At 37.8% G+C, this 13,383-nt stretch overlaps 1 protein-coding gene across 1 annotated transcript; it reads right to left on the reverse strand.

Moving 5' to 3' along the window:
• Window positions 1-10,364: 10,364 nt before the first annotated feature.
• BTG4 (BTG anti-proliferation factor 4) lies at window positions 10,365-12,735 on the reverse strand. Its single transcript, XM_004605040.2, has 5 exons — window positions 12,685-12,735; window positions 12,099-12,278; window positions 11,502-11,639; window positions 10,956-11,154; window positions 10,365-10,538 (listed from the first exon to the last, which is right to left on the reverse strand). The coding sequence occupies exons 2-5, from the start codon at window positions 12,269-12,271 to the stop codon at window positions 10,365-10,367; spliced, it is 684 nt and encodes a 227-aa protein (XP_004605097.2). The 5' UTR covers window positions 12,272-12,278; window positions 12,685-12,735.
• Between the last annotated feature and the right edge of the window lie 648 nt (window positions 12,736-13,383).

A 13,383-nucleotide genomic window follows, 5' to 3' on the forward strand; every position in this document is an offset into this window, starting at 1 on the left:
GGCCAGGATTCACTGCTGTTCCTTTTTCCTCAGTCTATATTCAATCCCCTTGAGTATACCATCCAGTCCTCTAGCTTGTAATGCCATCGATATATTAACATCTCTCTTTTTTTTTATCTCCAGTCCCAATTCAAGTCTTTAACACAACTCATATATCCAACTGCTTACATTTCCACATGGATATCTAATAAGTATCTCAAACTTCATACAGCCCAAACTGAACTTTACAAAACTTGCTCCACCTGAATCCTCTTCATTTTAGTTGATAGAAACTCTAGTCTTCTCATTTTTAAAGGCAAAAATTTTTTTTGAAACCTTATCACACAAATACAATCACACAAATTCATCAGGAAAACCTACTGCTCTACCTTCAATGTATATCCAGAATCTTGCCTTCTCTCACCACTTACGCTGCCACCAGACTGGTTAAAACCACAATAATCTCTCACCTAGATACTATATTTACTCAACTGTTCTCCCAGTCTTCAGTTTTGCCTCTATTCAATCTATTCTCAATGAGACAAAGTGACCCTTTTTAATTGATAAACTCTGGGTACTGGCGTACATATCAGGAATACATGACTTGGGTCGAGGGGAGTAAGTGGACTGGAACTGACACAACAGGACAAGTATAAGGGGGTTGGGATCCTTGGTGGTGGTGAAGTGAGTAACTGTACAACAAGACCAAAAATGTCACACCATTGTAAACATGTTATCTTAACTATTTTTTTAATTAAAGGAAACAAAGACCTTGTGCGCTTGAAAACCTATTATGGGTTCCTCATTTCATTTAAAAGCTAGAGAAACCAGGTCTCCAGTATTTCCCACCCCTTCACACAACAATTTCCTGCATTTGCTCAATTGCAACCATACTTTCCTCCCTGCAGTTCTTCAGACACAGGTCATCCACCTTCTGCCTGTAGTGCCCCTTCCTCTATGAGAAGTGTTTCTCACCGTCTCAACTGTGATCTTCTTCCAATTTTGTTTTCTTCCTGTGGCCCCTATATTCTATCAGATGACCCCTGAGGTCATGTCAGGGGCCCGCAGTCACACAATTTCTTCTAGGACCCCCATGGAATATTCTGGGAGCCAAGTAGCCCCAGTTGAGAAATGCTGGTCTAAGTAACTGGTTCTCTGGGGCCTTCCATGAAGGTTATTTGGCAGAGATGTGTTTTAATATTCTGGTTAATGGGAGCCAGAGACTACTGTCAGTGTTTAGATGCCAGGGAAACTGCTAACATCCTGTAAAACATAGAACAGTCTCTACACCCAAAGGTTATTTATCCAAAACATCAATAATGTTGAGGTTGAGATTCTAACTCAAACACACATGGCCAACTCCCAGAACCTCCTTCATGTTCAAATATCACTTTCTCAGTGAAGCCTACCATGATAACCTGTCTTAATTTGCAACCCTCTTAATCTTGTTATCAGTTCTCCCTTACTCTGCTTTGTCTTGTACCACTTCCTAACATACCTTTACTTATGCCTGTTTATACTTCTTGTTCCCCTACTAAAATGGAAGCCTCATAAGGGCAGAGGTTTTTGTTTCCTGGTATATTCTGGGTTCCCAGCTTATAGTGGTACCCTGTCAATATCTTTATTATGTCAACAAACAGATTTTTATGTACATAATGACAAATACTGAAATATGTCAGACGCCACAGATAGTACAAGAGCAAAGGAACGTGCCTTCCATGTGACTGATCCCAGATCAATCCTAGCACTGCAAATGATCCCCCTGAGCATTGCCAGGGATGATCCCTTAGCATAGTAGATCTTGAGCAACATTTTATTTGTACAGTTTCCAAAAAAATAAAAATTAAGCATTTGACCTACCATAACTGTAAAGCAGATAAAAGTATTTACTATATACTAGCCATATGCCATATGTTCTGTCAAGATAGTTAAATGCATTAAAAAAGCACAGTAAAAATGACATCTGTATCTATATGTTCATTGCAGCACTGTTGACAATAGCCAAAATCTGGAAACAACCCAAATGCCCTAGAACAGATGACTGGTTAAAGAAACTTTGGTACATCTACACAGTGGAATACTATGCAACTGTTAGGAGAGATGAAGTCATGAAATTTGCTTATAAATGGATAGACATGGAGAGTATCATGCTAAGTGAAATGATTCAGAGAGAGACAGACGTAGACGACTGCACTCATTTGTGGAGTATAGAATAACATCCATAAGGCTGACATCCAAGGACAGTAGATATAAGGGCCAGGAGTATTGCCCCATAGCTGGAAGCCTGCTTCATGAGTGGAGGAGAAAAGGAAGATGGAATAGAGAAGGGAACACTAAGAAAATGATGGCTGGAGGAATCAGTTGGGATGGGAGAAGTGTGCTGAAAGTAGATAAAGGACCAAACATGATGACCTCTCAGTGTCTGTGTTGCAATCCATAATGCCCCAAAGTAGAGAGAGAGTATGGGGAATATTGTCTGCCATGGAGGCAGGGGGAGGGTGGGAAAGGGAGGGTATACCGGGGATATTGGTGGTGGGGAATGTGCACTGGTGGAGGGATGGGTGTTTGATCTTTGTGTGATTGTAACCCAAACATGAAAGCTTGTAACACTCTCACGGTTATTCAATAAAATTTTTTTTAAAAAGATAGCTACATGCATTGCCTCATTTAATTTTTCCACATGGCCCACCTAGAAGATAGATTCTAGCCTTCTTCCTAATATACTGATGAGAAAGCTGGGGTTTGGGATTTTTCAAATAACAATGTGCTCAAGACAGAGCAAGTTGTTGAACTCTGCCAATAACCACTATGAAGAGGTTTCATTTTATTCTAAGAAGTAGAATTGTAGGTTTTACCCTCAGGTCTACATTTGAGCTGAGATCCAAAATTACTTGAATGATAGCATTAAATGAATAATACTAACTCCATCCTTTGCATTCTCTACAGTACATTAAAAAAAACAAAGATCTTCTCCTCTTCACTCATATGGAACATTTCCTGAAAAGCATCCTTGCTGCAGAGCAACAAGTACCAAGAAAGCCAAGAGATTAATTATTAAGTGATGATATGGTGAGATGCCCTTTTCTATGGTATCAAGATTGTTTCTTGTTAAACATCTTGTAACTTTTTATTGTGTGTTTGGGATGCATCTACAATTGAAAAATGACAGAATTGGGAGATTAAAAAGTAATGCTAGAATAAATAATTTTCATCACCATTTAATCTTTTCCAATTCCAATAAGATATTCCAGTTAGAAAGGACCCAAGAGATAAGCAAGTTTTTGACAGATCTGAGATGAACTTCTCCTGTAGCCTTGGCTGGAAGAGGACAAAAAGCATCTGGCAAGTTTGTAAGAGTTCTGGTTGCTTACCACCTTTTTCAGCACTTATATTCTTTATTTTGCTTCTCTTGCTGGGTATATGGCTTAATATACATTTCTAGATACCTAATAAAATTTAGTACTTTAACATATTTAAGCACCTTTTGAATATTTTTGAGAAGGACCTGTTAAAGTCTTTTTCAATTTTCCATTGGTTCACTTATTTTTGTTGATTTGTAGGAATTCTTCTGTGACATTTTTCTCATTATCTGAATTTTCTTTTTTAACCATATAGGACTTCTGTTATAATTAAGAGATGCATGCTGAAATTTTAACTCTAAATCCAGCCTAATACTAATGTTGAATTAGAAAAAAATAAGCAAAATGACAACATGACCAATTTTACAACCAAGCCATGAAGGTCATCTATCCAGATTTAATTTACTTAACTTCTAACTTCTCCATTTCTCTTATCTTACATTGAGATGTATTCTTGTTTCTTTGCTGCTGGAGTTTGATCACTTAGTCAACATAATCATTCCATTTAAATAATTAAATTATCCACCAGTCCAAATGAAAACCAAATGTGTCTGCTGTAGAACTATTTCATTGGCTGGACTACCAGTTGCTGGACCGGGAGATAGCACAAAGGGCTGAAGGACATGCTTTGGATTCAGGAGCTCTAAATTCACCTGGAAATGACACTTTCCAGGAGTGAGTCCCAAGCTCTGAGCCAGGAGTAGCCCTCTTAATACGAAGCTGGATCTGAAATACATGCCCCCAGATAAAAAGAATCTCTTGCTGCCTTCCCAGCAAAGATGCCAATAACATGTTAGTTGTCCAGTAGAATGAACTGTGAAGCCACTGTTCTGTCTTTTCCAGGAACTGAGAATTCTTTATCCACACCCCTCACCCCCTCTGTAATCAATGTATAATCACTTTATAGGTTAAAAACTTCTCCAGTACTCTAAAAAAGGTGAATCTTAGTTTTCTGTAATATTGACTATGTGTCCTCAAGAACATTAACCATCCACATAAGTTATGAAGTGTATTTCCCAGAAAGCAGAGTGAAGATTAATTAAGCCAGACACACATAACTATTTAGGATAGTCAGGTCAAGAGAGATCTCAGAGAGTTCACAAAGAAAAAGTCATGCAGAAATTAAAAGATCTTTCTTCTATATTTTTTAGTCAAGTTAGCCTCTACCAACCAAAGTATGATCCAATTAACTTCCTGGCTGACTTCTCAGGACCCCCATCTGATTCCATTAATAACCAGGATCTATAGGCATTTAGCAAGCACGAGCTTTTTAATGGGGATATCACTGATTAACGACAAGGATCATACTCTGCTTTCTGCTTCAGTATTTACTGCTGAATCAAATCAATAGCAAGTTTCTTTAATGTTTTGACATTATTTAAGGAATTAGTCTATAAGCATACACATTCACAGTCTGCTATCCAGAAGAAAAAGAAAACTGCAATAGATATAGAAGCCATATTTTATGGATTACTAACAAAACTTCTTCCAAATACATATTTTAATAATTGAGTTAGAGACTATACAGCAGGTAAGGCACTTGTCTTGAATGCAGCTACCCAGGTTTGGTCCCTAGATTGCTGCCAGGAGTGATTACTGAGCACAGAGCCAGGAGTAAGTCCTGAATACAGCTGTGTGCCTCCCCCCCTCAAAAAAAAAAGAAAAAGGAATTACCTTTATTTCAAAAATGGTATGTAGACTTTTGCATACTACAGAAAATGGAGTGTCCTTACTTTTCCCTGCTCTTCCCACCAAAACTCCCCAGACTGTATATACAAAACCAGGAAAACAGACTAGCCAAACATCGCAAACACCGGCCCCACAATCAGGAAAAGTGTAGTAGCATGTCTAGACATATACCCTGTATGGACTATAGCATATCATTCCATCCTCCTTCTGAGTAAAAGATGGCCAAACAGAGTTAGGAAGTTTCATGAAATCATTACAAAACACTCCATTTCATAATGGCAGTGGGAAATACAGGAGAAATCGGGGCAGCTACCAGCATGTGTCAATTAACGAGTCCTCCTACAATGGGCTCCTTGCTGGAGTGGTAGATCAGAGGAGAAAGGGATAGGGAGGACTTTCACCGTTGCCTATTAGTAATGAAGTCACCTGTGGAGCAGGGCAAGGAGCACTAGAGCAGGAAAAACCTGACCTTGCAAAGCGGCCCTGAAGTGAATAATCTCACAAAAGGGAATAACTAGGCAATGTTAGCAAAACAGGGCACCTGTCGAAAACAGATGATTGGCTAAAGAAACTCTGGCATATTTACACAATGGAATACTATGTAGCTGTCAGAAAACATGAAGTCATGAAATTTGCATATAAGTGGATCAACATGGAAAGTATCATGCTGAGTGAAATGAGTCAGAAAGAAAGAGACAGACATAGAAAGATCGCACTCATATGTGGAATATAAAATAGCTGAAAGGTACAAGCTTACAATGTTGTGATTCCTGGCAGACATTTCACTAGACTTAGTTACTAAAATACAGAAATCCAAAACTATGCTGCTGCTAGTGCGGCCTCCTGACCTCATATCTCTTCATTCTCAGCAATGGAAAACAAATTACCAAATGCTTTCTTTTCAGCAGATCAACTTTAGGGGGGAGAAACTCCAAATCAATAATAGTGAATTTTTTTATTGAAATATTGAATGTAATCAAAGTAGAGTGAAGGTAAAGTGAAATTTACCAGTTACAAATGCGGGGTGGGGGGCTGGGGAGGTGGGGGGAAGGGGGGAGGTATATTATGATTCTTGGTGGTGGAATATGTGCACTGGTGAAGGGACAGGTGTTTGAGCATTGTATAACTGAGACTTAAACCTGAAAGCTTTGTAACTTTCCACATGGTGAATTAATAAAAGAAATAAAAAAAAAACAGGGCACCTGCATCATGTGTCCGGCCTCGAGCTTCACTTGAACCCCTAGTCACGTATACCTAAAAACGCAGAAACCATCACGCATGCCTTAAACAAGTCATCCTAACCGCAATAGATAGCCTTGAAAGGGATTGGACCAGAGGCAAAACAGAGAGGAAAAGGTGATAGGCCTATAGTGCTAAGCTATGTGATTGGACCTCCTGTAAGCCTGTAAGCCAAGACTATTAAAAATGTGTGTATTTGGCAAAGTGAACTGTGATCAACTGCTCCTGAGGGGTTTCTCCATATGCTCATCCTCCTTCACCCCACAGCCAGGCTCCTGCCCTAACCCAGTGTGTAACGTGTCTGGGCATTTTGGGGATAACTGTTCCCCAACAGTCACTCTCCCTAATGTGTTCCTGGAAACCACCTGGGACACCCCCCCCACACACACACACATACCACCCACACACACACACATACCACACACACACACACACATACCACCCACACACACACACATACCACCCACACACACACACATACCACCCACACACACACACCACCCACCCACAACACACATACCACCCACAACACACATACCACCCACTCACACCCCACACACTCACACCCACACAGGGAACCAGGTGCTAAACCATTCATAGAGGACTTGCTTCTGGGTCAGGGGTTTGTACACAGCACATAGCTCCCCCACTGCAACCTATTCAAAGTCAGCCATCAACACAAGAGTTTGGGTGGGGAAAGACAATAACTTTTCAGTCAAAAACATATGTTTTAGTTTAGCCTAAAAAATGAGGGGGGGGGGGATAAGGTGCTGCCTAGCAGGTTAACCTGTACCTGCGGGGCAAGTACATCAGCAAATTGATGGTGCCTTCAGGCTTCCTGATACCCCAAAATTGCTGCTGTGACTCTGGCTGACCCCAACAACTTGGGACCAAGTTTCCCAAGAAATTAAAAGGCCAAAAGTTAGGTATGCGGGAGTCATGCCCACAAACCACCTCTGGCTCAGCTATACAAGCTCATTTATGAGCCTTGCTGCAGAGACCCATAAGTAAATCCTGAAAGATCAAAATGAGGCCATTTCAGTGTATCACAGAGAGCATGCTGCAGAGATATCTCCCCATCCCATGCCAGGCTGATTTCACCAGGACACCTCAGAGTGGGGCAGATGTGTCCCTCTGCCTGCCCAAATGAACCTGGCAGCCACAAATCTCCAGAACCCAATCACTACCATGCTCACAGCCTACCTTCACAGCCTCATCCGAGCCCTCTACGCATGAGAATGAAATCTGCTGATAAACCCAGGTATGTGGGACTGAAAATTCCAACCTTCACAGATGACCTCCCTGCCTTTCTCCACCCTTCCAATTCCCTGGCAGTCATGCCCAAGAACTGCCTCTGGGTGCCATTTAAGTACATTAATAGCCATGATTCAGAGACTCAAATAAATCTTGGAAAAAACAGTACACCACAGAGATGGTTCCGGACCCCAAATATTTTTTAAAAATTTACCATTCTAGGAGCACACAGCCTCACAACATCTCATATTATTCATAACAAGCAATACAAAATAAATTATTTAGCATCTGTCTATGGGGCAGGCTTGGGTAGTGATGAGAAAATTCGAAGTAATGGTGTTGGAATGGTGTAATGGTGGTGACAGCCTTGTAGTAAGATGACGGTTAAAAGACAAATCATCAGAAATAAACATAGGAGTTACTAAAAACTGCCATGTACCAAAAGGAGAATAAGGAAACAATACAAAGAATTCCATATAAATTTAACACAAACTTCCAGTTCACACAACTCAGGCAATATAAAATAATTTGGATAATTCTCTATTAATAAAAGTGGATTCATAATTTCAAATTTTCCAATGAAATCTTCAGACCCAGATGGCTTCAACACATAATGCTACCAAATATTTAAATATAATTATATCAACTCCTCCATAAAAAAAGGATCACCTCCAACAAATTTTACAAACTGCTAATAGTGTGTGCATGTATATGTATATTAAGCATATTTATAGTAATTTCTTTTATTGCTTTGATATCAAAACTAAGGCAAAAAACCCACCTACAGCTCAGTATTCTTTATCCATTTTCCAGTCCAACAACTGTTACAGATGAATAGCACCTATAGAAAAAGTCACTAACTGAAATTCAAAATAACATCACAATGAAATTAATAAATATTGTAGAAACAAACACCTGACAGGGCTGAGAATTAAATTAACAGAAGAGAAGTCTTCAGTCAATCATGGCATTTTTTTATATTAAAGCAATCAGATTAATAGCCATGATCAGAAATAAGATGATTTTTACATTTATACAAGATAAAGGGCATTGGTATTTCTAAAATTATTGAAGAAAGTATTCAAAAGAGGCACAATCCTTTAGAAAAAAAATTAATCAGAATAATTGACTAAGACATATACTTCAAATTTTTCATACTGACAAAGAAGCCACCTATAAAAGTACACACATCGGTGCAAGTGGCAGGGACTTAGGGAAATCAATCTGGTTTAGATTTCTCCATTGTAATGTATAATGCCAGACATTAATGTGAGATCTATAAAGTGTAAGGGACTAACCTAAACTGTTAGCATTAAGCCAAGCTTTCTTTCAAGCATACAAAGAGATGCTTATGCACAAACTCAGAATTTAACACCTAATTGGGAAGAAGTGGCTTTAAAAATAGTCAACTAGTCAATGATGTAGCCAAATAGATTTTTACATTTACACAAGCTAATTGATGAGCATTCAATTTAAATATAGAACTAAGACAAAAGTACTATAGGAATGATTGACTCAGGGCAGAATATAAATGATATATCATGGCATTAGTAATAGCATAGGAAATAGAAGAAAAATATTAAGATAAAGTTCTAAAGTCTGTATGGGCAATAATCAATATTTTTCAAAATGGGGATGGGGGCATTAAGAATAGTCCCAGCCTCATTTTACCCTAGGGAAATCTTTCAGTGCATAAAATATGTTGTGGTAGAAAAACTTAAGTAGATGTCACCTAATTGAATGTAAAAAACTTAATGGCCAGTATCAATTAAAAACAAACTTATTAAATAGTTTATGTAGTATGTTTTTGTTAGATTGCATACTAGTCCTTACACATGTATATGCATATAGGACAACTGGAAAGGTTTGTGTTAACAATAGTAGTTTATAATTAGATGTTGGGATTTTTTATCTTGGTATCTTTTTCTGCTCAATTTGAATTGTTTATAATGAGCACTTTTTACTTATAAAATGTCATAACTAGGGCTGAAGAGATATTAAGGGGGTAGGGTGGTTGCCTTACCCATGGAAGAGCCAAGTTCAACCCCTGCCACTTCATATGGTCCTCCCCAGCCCTTCTAGGAGTGATCCCCAAGTACAGAGCCCTAGTGTGGCCACACCAGGTATGACCCCAAAACCAAAATAACAAAATAATAAAGAGAACCCTGGGCTGGAGCATAGTACAGCAAGTAGGGCACTTGCCTTGGATTCAACCAATCTAAGTTTGATCCCTGGCACCCCTAGCCCCGCTAGGAGTGATGAGTGCAGAGCTAGGAGTAAACTCTGCACACTACAGTGTGATCCATCTCCCCCAAAAGGACATAATTAGCAAGTCTATAAAAGGTTCAGCAAAAAAACAAAAATTTATCAAAAGACGTACATGGAAATTTTGTTGAAAGAGTAATTTTTAAGTTAGTTTTGTCATTAGGTACAAGAAGAAAGCAGAATATAATAATGAGCATCAGTCTAACCCTTAATGCTTATCTACTTTTCAATAGACAATGAAGAAACAAACTTTTAAAAACTTGCAGCAAATTTAACTAGAAATGTATTTAAAAACAGCACATTTATTTAAACTTAACTTTTCATACTTCATTAAATCTTACCATAGGTCATTATCTTCATTCTACTAGTTTATCAAGTACATGCATTAGTATTTCGTAAAATACAATTTTTAAAATAATTAGAAATACAGCTAAAAGCATCATCATTTACTGTCTCAAACCCTCATCCCTAATATGATGGATATTTTTTCTTTCAGGACTTCTCAATCTTGGATTGATTTGTTTTAAAAATATATAGTCTCCTCTGAGCTCTTCTACTAAACATCATCCAGTCAGTTCTTTATCGGTTTTGGTTGACCCAGTGGTACCTGTCCACCCTGTGTAGAGCAACAGGTCTATAACCTTTAGGGTTCTTATGCAACCTATAGTAATTACTTTCTAAGATGCCCACACGACCTTTCATTTTGCAGGGGATTTGGAACCAAGGTTGAAAGGACTGTTTCAAATTTTCAACCTGGGGAGGAAAAAAAGGGAAAAGGGAGTGGTATGTAAAACTCGTCATGAAAACTCTAACGCTGAGGATCAATACAAACCCATAGCTTAAAAGTAAAGCCTATGCTATAGAAGCAGAGAAGTATAAATGGACAAAAATCAAAATAAATAATCATAATTTTAAAAATTAGCATTTTTGTTAGCATTATAAAGTTACTACATTTAAAAATAAATTCTTTAATTCAACTAAAATATTTTAAAAGCACATTTATTACTTTTTTTTAAAGATTAAACCCCATTACCAACCAGAATTTTCATCATTATCTAAGGCTGGTTGAGAAATATCCATTTTAGACATCCCAGATGACAGAACAATTATGCAGAATTTTAGAATTATGATAGTTAGAAAAAATAATTATGAAGAACAAGATCACTTTACCTGATAAATACTCTTTGGATTTCTGACTTTAGGAATTATCTGTGGTTCTTTGTTATAACTCTCTTCATCAGAGGAAGTGCCTGAGGAGTAGTCTAAAGCAGCTCTGCTAACAGCATGACTGATTTGTTGGGATAGTTTCCATTCCTCCCATCTGCCTCTAAAAGAAGCAATTGTAAATGGATGGTTTCTCTCACCATATCTAGATAGAAAAGGAAAATAAAATATTCATTAGAAATTCAACTTCTCCAAATTATATCTCTAAATTCAACTCTTTCTAAATTCAACTCGCTGACTTACAAAAATTTAGTTAAAAGAAATTGAAAGGCTTCGCAGTAAGGCACACTGAGAGGGCCCCATTCCGTCCACTCATGGAAGTGAGTATTGTCTTATAAAATTTGCACCTGAAATCTTAACCAGTGCCCTCTATGTTAACCCAAGGTTTTCGAGCAACTTCTTTCACAAAGAGGTTCACAACATATTATTGACAGATAACCTTCAATTTCTAGGGGTCACAGGGCACACTCTAGCTGTAATGAGACGACTCACCTACAGCACACTTCAAAGGGATCTACCCATATAGTCATCTCCTTTGGAAGTCCCAGGTGAGAAAAATCCACTTTACTTTCAGCACAAGCCTTTTCTAGAATGGGATCTTTATTCTGGTTATTGTTTATCCTGATACACCTTTGAAAAAAAAAAACACAAGGAAAGGGCAACAAAGACATGAGGGCCGGAACTGTGGCTAGAAACTCGTGTTGTGGGCATATTGCTCCAATTTACACAGCGCCCACATCAGTCTCCGCCCCCCTCCAGCCACAGTTTCACAAGACTAAACTATAGACTTCTTACACAGTGACTCAGAACATGATGCATTACTAAGTCATATAAATAGTCCACCTAATATTCACTGTATATATTTCACAGTGAACACAAACTGGAAACTGTTTCATCTACATCACATAAGAGGAGTTTTCTCTAGCTTTCAACTATGCTCTCACCTACTACATCCCTTTATCTCTCGAGCCCACTCTTAAATAAACCTTCCCCAAAATATTGGCTTCTTCCACATAGCCAACAAAATCATTGCAAGTGGTCTTTGCTTGTTTGGTGCTCCCCTTTACCGTATTGATGACTAGCTCTCACCTGAAGGCTTGACCTTTAGAAGGGCAATCAGAGTGCCAGTGACTTTTATATGTTTCAAACAAAATTGTAGTTAGCTTTTCTGCAAAGTCTTCAATTTGCTGTTTACTCAGTTTATCATGTTTTTTTGCCAGTCTTGTGAAAAAGAAAACTGTTGTTGCAATTTCATCTCTCATGATTCAACTAAAAGGAAGCAAAGAGAACTTAATTTTTTTAATCAGCTAAATTTTTTAAACTGATATTTAGATTTTGTATATAATAAATTTTTTTAAAAGTTATTTATTAATCTTTAAGGATCTGATAAGCATATCAGGAGTATCAACAAAAGAGCCAAGAATACCAAGTCTTCAAATTAGCCTGTTTTTAACTACTTTCAGAGAAAGAAATCTTTTCAAACTTTAAAAACTTAAGAAACAAACTAAAAAAAATAAAGGTCCTAAGAAGGAATAATAAATTACACTAAGAATAATTTTTAAAAACACATTTACAGAGAGCAAGAACAGTTTCAGGATACAATAGTTCTAAAAATGTATTCTCGAGTTGTACACCTTAAGCAGAGATTAAGAGTAATCAAACATATTACACTTACCAGCTCTTTTAACTCCAACAAATTGCAGACCTGAGTTTGGAGACACTTTCACCCACGCCTTCTCTGAGGCTCTGAGGCTAAATTTATATTAGTCCAGGCCCCAAAGCCTGATGGATGTTTAACTTTACACCGGTGCTGTTATTTAAGATAATCAGACAGCTTTTCCACATAATTCATCAGATTACCTGTTGGTATATGGGAAGTGAATTCTTTACATAAAGTATTTAAAGATTTTCAAACTGGACCTAAAGAGATGGCTCAAAGTGCAGATACCCCAGTTTGCTTTCTAGTACCACATAGTCATGTGACGTGACCCCCCAAAACAAAACAAAACAAAAATTTCAAACTGGTATAAATTTTATTTTGCTACCAAAGTCATGTTTTTTGAGTGTTTCCCAAGGTATTTAAGACCACCTCCTGGGACACAATGAAATTTTAGTAAGAGTGGGGATTATGAGAGTCTTGAAGTACTTTCTGTGTTTTAAAAGAAGGTATATTTTCATTTCGGGGGGTGGGAGTTGTTTGTTTGTTTCTGAAAAGAGGGTGGCAGGCCAAATAAATTCAGTTCATGTCAGCAACTGAGTATCAAGCCTTCTCCTTCCATATTTTAATATTCTCATTTCCAGTGACTTCACCTGTCAACATATTGAAGAATTTTGTCTTGGTTTTAGATCAAACTTAAGACAATCTTCTCTTGCA

This window comes from Sorex araneus, chromosome 3 (assembly GCF_027595985.1).
Source record: "Sorex araneus isolate mSorAra2 chromosome 3, mSorAra2.pri, whole genome shotgun sequence".
In the NCBI taxonomy this organism is placed as follows: Eukaryota; Metazoa; Chordata; class Mammalia; order Eulipotyphla; family Soricidae; genus Sorex; species Sorex araneus.